Raw genomic sequence first — 13120 nt, 5'->3', positions numbered from 1 at the left:
CTGTCATTTCTTATAGAACGCATTGGTTAGCAAAAAAATTAGCTTTAAAAATCTATCCGTTTACATGGAAGCACTTTGGGGAACTAGTAAGAAATGAGTTTGAGTACATGGTTTGAAAAACTAAGGTAAATGAGTTCTTTTTTGGTTCCCTGATGGGATTTTACATCTGCCCACTTTAGGGGAATTCCATGGTAGCAGATTTCACACAACTGGAAGAAGTTCCTTCCTTCTAGGATTTCTATTCACCATCTGAGCTTGTACCACACCGGCACACCTGGTGGCAGCAGTCCCCACCTTTCTCACAGAGGGTACTGGGCAGTGGACTGAGTGCTTCACTGACATCCTGCCATTTTCTTTTCACAAAAGCACTATGTACAACTGTTTTCATCTTATGGATAAAGGAAATGTAGTTTAGGGAGATGAAGTACCCACTCTAGGTCACAAAGCCAGGAATTGGAAAAGCTGGGACTAAAGCACAGCAGGTTTCATGTCAAAATCCCTTCTTTAACCACCATAAACACTGCCTCCTTTGCTGCATACATGTGCCAACTACGCATTTCTGGCACCAGCACAGCACTGGGCACAGAGATGGGCATCAATGAGCTCGCCTCGTGTAACGGTTTTCTTTTTCTTTTTTGCAGTTTTTGGCCGGGGCTGGGTTTGAACCCGCCACCTCTGGTATATGGAGCCAGTGCCCTACTCCTTTGAGCCACAGGTGCCACCCTCATGTAATGGTTTTCAAAAGAACTCTGAAAACTGATGACTAAGAAAGGCCAGCAAGAGGATCTGCCTTGGGTGGTGCTAACAAGGGAGAAACACAATGTCTCTTCATCTGTGTGGAATGGGAAGTTCTGTGATTTATCTCCTGAGAGGAAGGTAACACTGACCATCTAAGGTAGCTTTATGGCGTGAGAAAAGAGGACCAGAATGTTGTCTGGTGGGCAAGGCAGAATAAAGTCCACTTTCTGGGGGTCAGGGAAGTTGGCGACACCTCGGGCTCCAAGTCCTCAAGAGTCTATGCTGACACTGAGCCTGTCTAGACTTCCCACTTCCTTTGCTCTGAAACTCAGTCAGGTTGATGCATGTTCTATCACCTGCCAGAAGTCAGCAGTCCGCCTCTGGGAGATTTTCAGGGGGAGAAATCTGTGGGGCTGCAGTAGCCCTGCAGGGGGAGTGGGAATGGCAGCATGGTCCATGTCCACTCACAGTCTCCAATCTCTTTGAAGGCAGGCCAAGGGGGAGGGCAGCTGTTTCTACCTTTCAGTACCTGATATCAAGGGATAAAGCAGCTGAAAGACATAAATGAAAACTATTTCTGTAGGGTTAAGGGAAACAAAAGTAAGATTTTTATTCATATTGACATTTTAGTTTGACACATATTTTCATCTCTCCCTATTTTGGGTTATCCTTCTCCCTTTTAAATAATCACTGCAAACCATAACAAATACCATATTTGACTTTAGTAGACATGCAGGTTAGGGAAGAGAGGCAAGTAACATTGCCTTTTGTTTTCATTATTAAAAAAGAAACCCACAAACACACACTGCTAAAACGGCTAGGTTTTGTACCCTATGTTTAGTGGGCTAAGATGTAAGGTAAAGGGGAAGGTGTGCGTGTGTGCAATTACCAACGAAAACCTTTCCAAGATCAAGAAGTCTGTGATGAACAGATTGACTATGCTGTTTACAATAGGGAATTTTAAAACTGGAAACTGACAAAAATACTAAGACATGTGGATTGCCTGAGCTTAGGAGTTTGAGACCAGTCTGAGCAAGAGCAAGACCCCATCTCTAAAAAATAGGTGGGCATTGTGGCAGGTGCCTATAGTCCCAGTGACTTGGGAGGCTGGGCAAAAGGATCACTTGAGTCCAAGAGTTTGAGGCTGCTGTAAGCCATGATGCCATAGTACTCTACTGAGGGCAACAAAGTGAGACTCTGTCTCAAAAAAAAAAAAAAAAGAAAATACCAAGACACAAACAGTTAAAACTGTGAAACCTCCTCACAAGAACCAGCTCTGCTCAGTGCTTGATGAATGATAGTTCAGGGGGTGGTGTTTTGTACCCACTTTGGGACAAGAAGGGTTCCCTTGGGCTTCACCATTTACCATCATCTGACTTTAAGCCTCAGTGTCCACTTCACAGGGCTGCTGAGGGGTCATGAGCCGAGAGCTCTTTCCTAGGCACCTTGTATGACATACTTGCAAGGAAGCCCTGCTCCTGCAGCCTAAGCCTACTGCTCTTCAGTAGGACCTACTCTGAGCTCTGAAGGAAGTGACTCACCTGGAGAGGAGCAGGGGTGGGCCACATGCCAGGATGAGGAATTCTCACACCACCCTCCTTTTTTGGTTGATTCTATCACGCAGCATGGACTTCCACTCCAGTAAATGAGTCCTCATTTGTGGGATTAAAAATCTTTTTGTTACCCAGACATTTGGTCCTTGTCAAAGTTACTTCCTGAATAAAGATCTTCCTTGATAGTGGGAACAAGAGGTCCAATCTTCATTCATCTCTAGATAAATGTGAAGGCCTGTGCTCAGCACAGAAGTCAGCTGACTGGCTGGGCCCCAAATTACATTGCTGTTAATAAGTGCCAACCATCCACCATCACAGCTGGAGCTCCCCTGGCACTGATAACTGGTTCACACTCATTTACATTCTCTTCACGCAGCTATGCAGCTACTGCAGGAGGCTACAGATGCCTTTTTTTTTTTTTTTAACCAACAAACTGGTTCACTGCAGATGTGAATTCTGGTTATATTTCACTGCTGTAAAGTTAATAACACTGAATGCTATAAAGGATAGGATGGGACCTGGAAAGGGTAGAATAAGATAATCAGTGTAGAGAGCTGGCTGGTGAGAAAGTATAAATAAAACAAATACAAGCGACATCCTGACACTCAAATTCTCAGGTTCCGCTAAAAGACTCCAAACCATACTCGGGAGGCTGAAGCAAGAGAATCACTCTAAGCCCAGGAGTTGGAGGTTGCTGTGACGCCATGGCACTCTACTGAGGGTGATAAAGTGAGACTTTGTCTCTACCAAAAAAAAAAAAAAAAGATTCCAAACCACATGTTCTTCAGTTTTTCTTTCTAAATTCTCACCACCTGATAGTCGCTACTTCTTACTACTTGCTTCAATGAGTATTCCTAAACCTTTACCTTGTGGACTTGGCTAAGTTTCCAGAAAGCTCTGCTTATATACTTCTGCGATAAAGAATAAAGTATGGTTCTAGGAAGCCAGATAGATGTAACACAGACATTTCTGATCCTAAGAATAAATATTCTAGAAGCATTGCTTCCAAATCTCTCTTTATCTAACATTCTTTGGTCCCACACCAAATATACACAATACATTCCTAAAAGCAGCAAGCTGAAAACAAACTGAAGAATTCTTTATCTGAGAACACCCAAGAGAACTAAAAGTCTTGACAAAAGCATTCCATCCTATCAGTGAAACAAAGACTCTCTCCATTTCATCAAAGATACACAGTGTCTTATTCTTCAGGGATTCAAGGGCAATGACAGGCATTCAAGTCCTCCAGATAATGTGTTAAAATAAATGCCTCCTCTCAGAGTGACAAGTTCCTGGAAATTCAACTAGGGTTTATATTACTGGCAAAGACATTGCCATGAGAAAGCAGATGCCCTCAGTCTCACATGGGCCAAAATTAGCTTGTGGGTCATTTCTCAAACATTAGGAGTCCTCAAAGATTAACAATTTGTTTTGGCCACCTTGCTGAAGAGAAAGGTCAATTGGGGAATTTGCACAAGTGAAAAAGGTAAAAAGCATATGCTCTCCTAACACTAACATTTTTGACGTTAAAATCCAAATGCATGTAGTGGTTTGCTTTAGTACTAAGCCTAAAAGAATTGTGTCAATTCTGCTTATAGGACAGAGTTCTGCTGACACATAGTTTTGGAACACCAGAGATGAGAGAAAACCTTTTCTTTATGGAGCATCAGTGCCACCTAATGGCAACTCATTCCAAAGCTCACATATAAGCACTGTTAAAGCTCTCTCTACTTTCTCATCCAAAGAATGGCAGGGCCTTCTCCTCATTCTGCTCAGCTAGCTGACCCAGTTCTACTTGGCTATCACTGCCTCAGACCCGTATGTCATAGTTTTCATTTACTTTCCCTATGTGCCAAACACCTACAGACCTTACCCTAACAGTAGAAAGGGAGACTAGAATGTGAATGCTATTATCTGCAAGTAAAGGTCAAGTTCCAAAGCATACTGTGATCAGTAACACTTATGATGCATTTTTGCTGCAAAACAATGAGGGGCATAAAAAGACCTAAATAAATGGAAAGACACACTTTGAACTTAGCATGACAGAACAGGTAACAATCTCCCTGTGTATCCTTGTCCTGTTTCTTTCTTTCACCACTTCTTATTTCAGAAAATAAGAAATAACCAAAATCTTTTTCCAGCCTCAATCTCTCCATGTATTTCTGACCAAATATTTTTTTATGAACCTACTATGTGCCAGCCATTTGGAAAACATATACATACCCCCTAAAACCTTAACATGTCCAAAAAAAATTAATTTTCTTCTCTCCTAAAGTCTTTTTAATTCTATGTCCAGTTTCATGAACAGCATCATCAACTATGTAGTGGCCCAAACCAAAGAAACCTATAAGTCTTCTAGCCTTCTCTCCACCTTCATACTCAGCATATCTCCTTCCAATTCTTTTAAATCTGCTCTTTCTTTCCACCTCCATAGTCAGTTTTGGTCCTTATAATCTGCAACAGTCTCAGGTGTGCTAGGTTATGCTGCTGGAACTCAATCCTCAGTAGCTAAAAACAGGGACTTATTTCTCATTCATGTTGCATGTCCATCTTAGAAGAGGGAAAAGAAAATGAGCCATATGCACTTATAAAAATAATTGTGGTTAAAAAACATGTAACAAATTTTATTAACAAATGTACAATACTGGCTCGGTGCCTATCGCTCAGGTGGCTAAGGTGACAGCCACATACACCAGAGCTGGTGGGTTAGAATCCAGCCGGGCCTGCCAAACAACAATGACAACTACAACCAAAAAATAGCTGGGCATTGTGGTGGGCACCTGTAGTCCCAGCTACTTGGAAGGCTGAGGCAAGAGAACTGTTTAAACTCAGGAGTTGGAGGTTGCTGTGATGCCATGGCACTCTACAGCTTGAGACTCTGTCTCCAAAAAAAAAAAACCTGCAAACCCCCCAAATGTACAATATTGTTAACCCATAAGCAAAATGCTATACAATAGATTGCCTGAACTTTTTCATCCTGAGTGACTGAAGTTAGCCATTGCACAGTGACTCCCTATTTCCCCCTTCTCCCAGGCCCTAGTAACTATCATTCTACTTTTGACTTTCCTGAGTTTGACTACTTTAAATACTGCATGTAAGTGAATCTTGCAGTATTTGTCTTTCATTTAACACACTGTCAAGCAAGGTTCATCTGTGTTGCTGTATGCCAGGATCTCCTTTTCTAAGGCTTAATAATATCCTATTACATATATACCACATTTTAATCCCTGATCTACTGATGAAGATTTAAGTTGTTTCCATCTCATGGCTACTGTAAATAAAGCTACAATAAACACAGACACATGTTTTTTGAGAGCCTTTCTTGAAGGATTTCAATTCCTTTCCATAAGTTCCCTCTTTTTTTGAGACAGAGCCTCAAGATGTGGCCCTGGGTAGAGTGCTGTGGCATCACAGCTCACAGCAACCTCCAACTCCTGGGCTCAAGTGAGTCTCCTGCCTCAGCCTCCCAAGTTGCTGGAACCACAGGCACCCGCCATGATGCCCAGCTATTTTTTGGTTGCAGCTGTCATTGTTGTTTTGGCCGGCCTGGGCTGGATTTGAACCCACCACCTTAGGTGTATGTGGCTGGCGCCTTAGCCACTGGAGCCACAGGTGCCAAGCCTGCTAAATATATTCTAATATGTATTAAAACAGGTATTTTTTTTTAAATTCTTTTTTGAGACAGAGTCTCAAGCTGTTGCCCTGGGTAGAGTGCTGTGGCATCACAGCTCACAGCAACCTCCCACTCCTGGGCTCAAGCGAGTCTCCTGTCTCAGCCTCCCAAGTAGCTGGGACCACAGGCGCCCACCACAACGCCTGGCTATTTTTTGGTTGCCGCCATCATTGTTGTTTGGTGGGCTGGGCTGGATTCGAACCTGCCACCTTAGGTGTATGTGGCTGGCGCCTTAGCCACTTGAGCCACAGGCGCCGAGCCTGTTTCCTTGTTTCTTTGTGTGCCTTCTTACTTTGTGTTCTTATTTGTACATTTGAAAAAATATCTACATTTCCCAGTCTTTACAGAATGGTTTGGTACAGGTGTACATCATCATGCCTGGCTAATTTACCCATCAGCCTGAGAGATTCTGGTGGCCTCTTAAACCTCTTCAGTGTATATATCTTCTTTGAGTTTGTGCCTATAAACTCTCAATTAGAGAGGGTTTGAGAAGTTTGTTTTTTGTTTTTTAAAAGAACTTGTAATCTCGTTTTTCCTTCTGTCTGTCTGAGGTACTGCAGGCTCTCTGGAGCTGCTGTTAAGTTGCCAAGCTCTTTTTTTCCTTTCAGCAGCTCCCAGACATCTAGAGTACATTGGGTTCTGTCAGCGTTGTGAGTTGGGTGATAAAGAAACCAGGCCCTTGGGCAGCCCTTTTAGAAGCCAATATGGTAGACACATATTCTCATCTTCCTTTCCTCCCTGAGAAGTCTTTGAGATGTACTGGGCTGTGTCTACTATACCACAGGTCCTGTGGAGCAGCACAATCTACCCAGCTTTCTTTTGTTCTTGGCAGCCCCCAGACATTTAGAACATGCCAAGTCTCATTAGCACTGTGACTCAGGTAAAACAGAAACCGGAGTCTTAGATAGGTTCTTGAAAATCTAGAATGCTGGACTCATGGTCCAACTTTTCCCCTCCCTGGGGAAAAGCAAGGAGGTGGGAATTTTCTCCTATTTGTTCTGAGCTTGGACAGGGCAATGGCGAGTTAGTTCATGCTAGTTTCACCATAGCATTTGTTCTCAGTGGCCCCCAGTGTGGCACCCTATCCACGGGTCAGATAGGTCAGTAACAGGTCCCTTGGATAGTGCCCTGAAAAATCTCAGTGTTAGATGTATGTTACAATCTTCTTTTTCCCTCCCCAGGGAGATGTTAGGAATTGGCAGTTTCCTCCTAATCAACTGTGCTGTGCCAGGGGAGGAGCTCTGAAAGCAAGTATCATTAATTCTTCTATTGGCTTTGGTGCAACTGGTTTTGTGCTCACATAGGGTGCAGGAGCCTCTTAACTGGTTTCTGGATTTCTCACAGAGAAATACTCCATGGAAGGAGGAAGTGCTGGAGCTCCCTATTCTGCCATCTTACTGATAGTACCAGAACCATATGAGTATATGTTTTTTTCTGCAAGTGTCCTATTTACTCACATTTACATATCATTGGCTAAATGAAACTTCATGGCTTGGGCGGCACCTGTGGCTCAGTGAGTAGGGCACCAGCCCCATATACCGAGGGTGGCGGGTTCAAACCTGGCCCTGGCCAAACTGCCACAAAACAAATAGCTGGGCGTTGTGGTGGGTGCCTGTAGTCCAGCTACTCGGGAGGCTGAGGCAAGAGAATCGCCTAGGCCCAGGAGTTGGAGGTTGATGTGAGCTGCGACGCCACAGCACTCTACTGAGGGCAATAAAGTGAGACCCTGTCTCTACAAAGAAAAAAAAAAAAAAGAAAGAAACTTCATGGCTACTTCTAAGTTCATATATGAACTCCCACAGACACAAAGTTCCTGCCTGAGATCTTAAGAGCCTCTGGGAAGCTTTTGGTAACATCCGAAGTTGAAGTTCTCAATATACACAATGGAGGCTATTTCAGACTTAGGTGTATCCTCAGACTGCTTTTAAATATCTTCAGAGAATAACAGACCCTCCTTCTCTGTTATGGCTTTTGTTAACTAAAATAAAATTCTAAGGCCCTTACTAGCTGAATGGATCCTCTTCTTGGGCAAGTGAACTCCATAGAAAACTCTGAGTTCCCAGCCATGATGAGATGGAGGTCAGACATCCTCATTATACCTTGCTTATGGCCATCAGGCTTTCCCTCTAATAGCTAAATAGAAACCAATCTTGTGATCCAGACTGATAACCAGGGAGTGGTTTTAACCAGTCTGTAGAATATACACGGAGAGGGTTTTTGTGTCCTTGCTTCACCTTTTGACATAAGAGGGCTGCCATTTTCTGAACATGGACCCAATAAAGGGATACAAACCTTAACTGCATATACATATTTCTCCTTTCATAAATACTCATGATTCTTCCTATAGCTTGTTATGTATATATATTTGGCCATCCTGCTCAGAGTAAATCCCTGTTCCCCTTATCCTGGCCTTGAAGAATGTGTTCTGGCTTCAGGTTGTGGCTCTGCTTCTCAGCCTATTGGAATGGCCACACCTTTTATGAGAAATAAAATCTCTCTTCCAAAATTACTCTCATCATTTTCTTCATTAACATTCTAAACGTACACTTTAACTGGCAGGCTCAATTTGGAACCATACCAAGAAATGTAGTCCCTAGCTCTTTTTTTGCAATTCATAGAGACTCCAGAGGAGATAGCAGTGATGTACATTCCTCACACGGACTACTTGATAGCCAAACATAACTTACTAACATTTTACCTCTCCCCCCACCCCATAATGCTGCATGGCCCTGCTCCTACCCAGCTTATAAACCTCCTTGACACTTCTGGTACCAGTAAGTAACCAGGCTGCTGCTACTTCTTGGGCCAAGAACATTTCTCCATCTTCACTCTGCCCTTACTCTTTCCTTCCCTTGGCTACTTCCCCCTTGTTCTCTGTATCTTAGCTCAGGCATTACATTCCCAGGCATTCCAGCACCTGATATACTGGAAGCACACAAGGGATAGTCTGTTACTGTTTTCTTAGTTTCAAGTGCCAGAGGCTGCTATGACAACTTTTAGAGCCATAGCCTGGGGTGTGGACAAATTAAATGGCTAATCAGCTTTAAGAATACATCCAGATTTCACGTAGAAACGTTAAAGTTGAAAACAAGAAGAATAAAGTTTTGGTCCATTAGTTTCTACTTCCTTCTCCAAATTCTACCTTACTTTCTTCACTTTCCGCAGGCAAAGCTACTGCAATGTTCAACTCTAATCACACAGTTTTAGAAAAATGTATTAAAATGTTCTAGATGGATGTTAATATTCCCTAAAAACTCTAAGTGATATACATAGTTGAGAAAATTTAAGACATTCTTAGTTCACAAAGTAGGAGCCTAGTTAAAGAGAAGAAAGATTTGCAGCAGTGAGGTACCTAGATGGCTCTGGTCTCACTCGATATAGTTAGTTCTTATGAGACAAACAATTAAATAACCTACTAGATGTGATAGAGATGCCACCATGATACCCAGTTCTTTAATCAAAGCAATACTGCTTGGACTTTGAAAAGTCTGTGTGTTGGGGGTATACTTGAGCACAGGGTAGGGAAAAGAGCAAGCAAGAAAAATGATGACAGTGCAAGAAACAAAACCCTGCACATTTTACATTACAACATCTATCCTTACAAGAATATGACATAAAACAGGAATCCAGAGCTTTGTAGCTGGAATTCCACAAGTGGTCCCCATTTCTGTAACCATGTCAACCATCATTCATTCACAAAGTACCAACCTTCATTTGCTTTTGAAAAAAGAGAGTACTTAAATCCTTCTCAAGTATCAGCAAGCAGATAAACAGCAGATATTTGGCCCATCAGAGTAGCACACAATACCGTAATTCAAATACATATGTAGAAAAATTTGTCTCCCTACCTTTCGGCAGCGAGGATTAGGACAACTGAACCTCTTCACATCACTGTCCAACAGTGCAGGAAAGCTACAGGAGGGGCACCTAGAACCAGAACAGTAGAAGTAACATTATTTGAAATATTAAAGACTGATTTGGTTCATACTAAGATAGCAGTTTGAGCTGGACAGCCACATTGCTTTTTACTCCTTAATTTTCATTAAGACAGGGATTGAGCTTTTTGTGCTGGCTCTTACTAGGAAACTTACGTACCATTCTAGGTCCTCTTTCAATAAATGCATCTTAACTTTAATGAGAACTCCTTACATATGCCATTTTTCTTCTAACCCAGGACACAGTGATTGTATCTACGGGCCAGAAGATTAGGAGGTGCCGAGGAATGCAGATGAAAATTTGAGATGCAGATTTTTCTACTAGTAAAACTAATGGATTATTATATTTTTCAGCAAGAAATGCCAAACAAGTCTGGAAGATACAGCTTTGTTCCAAATTTCCATTATCTGATGAGAGTGCTGTGGCAGTCTTCAAATGGGGAATGAGTTGACAGATGACATCCTTTGACTCTGAGAACTAACCTGACAAGCTCATCAGCGTAGGCTGCAGCAACTTCTTCCTCAGCTTTTCGCTCATAGTATTTATAAAGGATGGTCTGGGGAAGCACCTTCTCCAGTTCGCTGGTTGGGAATGAGCATGTGCAGCTGCCTTCCATGCAGCTGAGCTCTGACTAGAATGATTAAGAAGGCAAAGAAAGAAAAAAAAAAAAAAGAAAATTCAACCAAATTAATAGAAAAACAAAAAGGCTCCTACTCTGTGAACTACTTAAATGCATCTTTCAATGGGAGACAAATAAATAGTAGTTAAAAATACAGATTCTGAGATGGCAGAGTAAAGGTCTCTTTGCTTTCTCTTCTCCAAGAAATTACATTTTGGGGGTGCTTGTAGCTTAGTACAGCGCCGGCCACATACACCGAGGCTGGTGGGTTTGAACCCAGCTCAGGCCAGCTACTTGGGAGGCTGAGGCAAGAGAATCGCTTAATCCCAAGAGTATGAGGTTGCTGTGAGCTATAATGCCATGGTACTCTACCCAGAGTGACAGCTTGAGACTCTGACTCAAAAAAAAAAAAAAAAAAAAGTCAGTCAGTCTTTTTTTGAGACAGAGTCTCACTTTTTGCTCTCAGCAGAGTGCCATGGCATCATAGCTCACAGCAACCTCAAATTCTTGGGCTCAAGTGATTCTCTTGCCTCAGCCTCCTAAGTAGCTGGGACTATAGGGGCCTATCCCAACACCCAGCTATTTTTAGAGACGGGGTCTTGCTCTTGCTCAGGCTGGTCTCCAATCTATGAGCTCAGGCAATCCACCCCCCTCAGCCTCCCAGAGTGCTAGGATTACAGGCATGAGCAATGTTCATCTTTGACACCAGTAGAGAACCTCTATGGCCCAAATCACATTCCATGAGGATGGAAAGTGGATGGAAGAAGGCAAAATGGCTTAGCACACTAGAGGAAAAGAGCCACAGCTCAGTGTCTGAAAAGCAGATGCTGGTGGGAAGCAAGCTGTTTCCTTTTACAAATCTTGGAAAGCTGGAGACCTCCTGGAAAGCAGAACAGAGTGGTAGGAAAGGCACAAGGATTGATAGGAAAAAAACTGAAAACAGATTGATTGTTGGAGCTCTAGTACCTACAGAGTCTGAGTGAAAGGAGGAAGATCATGTGAATAGCTGGATCAGAAAGCTCTGGGCAGGAATTAGTCATAAAGGAGGGCAGAACTGAAATGTAGTCTCCATATAGGGAAGTCTCCAGCTTTCTCCCACTCAGCCCTAGAATGCTGGGAGATGGGCTCATACCTGACAGGCTGGAGGTATTCTGATTTGCCCTAGGAAAAACACCTTAGTGTCATTTAGGGTTCATAATACAGACTGACTTGCTAGGCACCTAGAGTCAAACTCACCAGTCTAAAAGCCCTATTATGCAAACAACTTTCAAACAGCTCTTCAATATGAACAAAAAGTGTCAGACATCTGAGGAACATGAAAGGCACCAAAAAAAAACAAATTGAAAAAGACAAAGTGACCAATAGCTAAAAAAAAATTTTTTTTTTTTTTTTGAGTCAGAGTCTCACTATGTTGCCCTCAGTAGAGTACCTTGGCATCATAGCTCACAGCAACCTCAAACTCTTGGGCTCTTGACTCAGTCTCCCAAGTAGTTTGCACTATAGGCACTCACCGCAATGCCTGGCTATTTTTGTTGTTGTTGCAGTTTTCATTGTTTAGCTGGCCTAGGCCAGGTTCAAACCTGCCACCTGTATATGGCTGGCACCGAGCCAACAATAGCTAAATTTATCAAGCCATTTATCATGCATCTAACATTAAGTTCTTCTTTTTTGGGGACAGAGCCTCAAGCTGTTGCCTTGGGTAGAGTGCCATGCATCACAGCTCACACCAATGTCCAACTCCTGGGCTCCAGCAATTCTGCTTCAGCCTCCCAAGTAGCTGGAACCATAGACACCTGTCACAGTGCTCAGCTATTTTTTGGTTGCAGCCATCATTGTTGTTTGACAGGTCCGGGCTGGCAATGAACCTGCCAGCTAAGGTGTATGTGGCTGGCACCTTAGCCGCCTTGAGCCACAGGCGCCGTACCTAACAATAAGTTCTTTAAACTTATCTCCTTTAATTTTCACAACCATCCTATGTTTATTTCCTCTGTAAAGGAGGAACCTGAGGCTTGAGGAATTGAACTAATTTGCTCAAGGTTGAAAAGCAGTTAAGTAGGGAGCTCAAGGCCCAGTGCATTCTGCCTGACTCCAAAGGTCATACATACTCTTTAAAAAAGCAAAACCACTTCTATTTAAAAATGTTAGTCCTTTTAAAAGTAGCAAAAATAGTAGAGTTCCTATATCCTTCTCTTAACATAACATCTTATGCTACCTTAGAGTATTTAACCAAACGATTAACAGTGTTCCAATGTACTAACTGAACCACAGCCTTTATTTGGATTTTACCAGGTTTTCGACTAATGTTATTTTTCTGGTCCAGGATCCTATAAGGCAGCGGTTCTCAATCTTCCTAATGCTGCAGCCCTTTAATACAGTTTCTGTGGGTCGCAACCCACAGGTTGAGAACCACAGCTATCAGGCATCTAGTTGTCATGTCTCCTTAGTTTCTTCCAACCTGTCAGTGTCTTGATACTGTTAAGCCTGTAATTCTGCATAATTTGTTTTAGGACGAGCTAAAAATCAGGCATTTCTGGTGAGTTCTCAGTTCACCACCAGGGAGTATGTGATACTGATGTGTCTTAGACTGGTGATTTTTTTTTT

General features: G+C 42.6%; 1 protein-coding gene across 1 annotated transcript in view; it reads right to left on the bottom strand.

Moving 5' to 3' along the window:
* The window catches only part of RNF216 (ring finger protein 216), a 190721-nt gene that overhangs the window by 95710 nt on the left and 81891 nt on the right, over positions 1-13120 (bottom strand). The window contains exons 13-14 of the mRNA XM_003795432.3: positions 10383-10531; positions 9813-9891 (exon numbers count right to left, since the gene is read on the bottom strand). Coding sequence (XP_003795480.1) covers positions 9813-9891; positions 10383-10531 — 228 coding nt within the window. The remainder of the gene's footprint in view (positions 1-9812; positions 9892-10382; positions 10532-13120) is intronic.

Source organism: Otolemur garnettii, unplaced genomic scaffold, assembly GCF_000181295.1.
Source record: "Otolemur garnettii isolate 467f Iridium unplaced genomic scaffold, OtoGar3 scaffold00092, whole genome shotgun sequence".
Classification (NCBI taxonomy): domain Eukaryota; kingdom Metazoa; phylum Chordata; class Mammalia; order Primates; family Galagidae; genus Otolemur; species Otolemur garnettii.
This window is presented reverse-complemented; position numbering and strand designations above follow the sequence as displayed.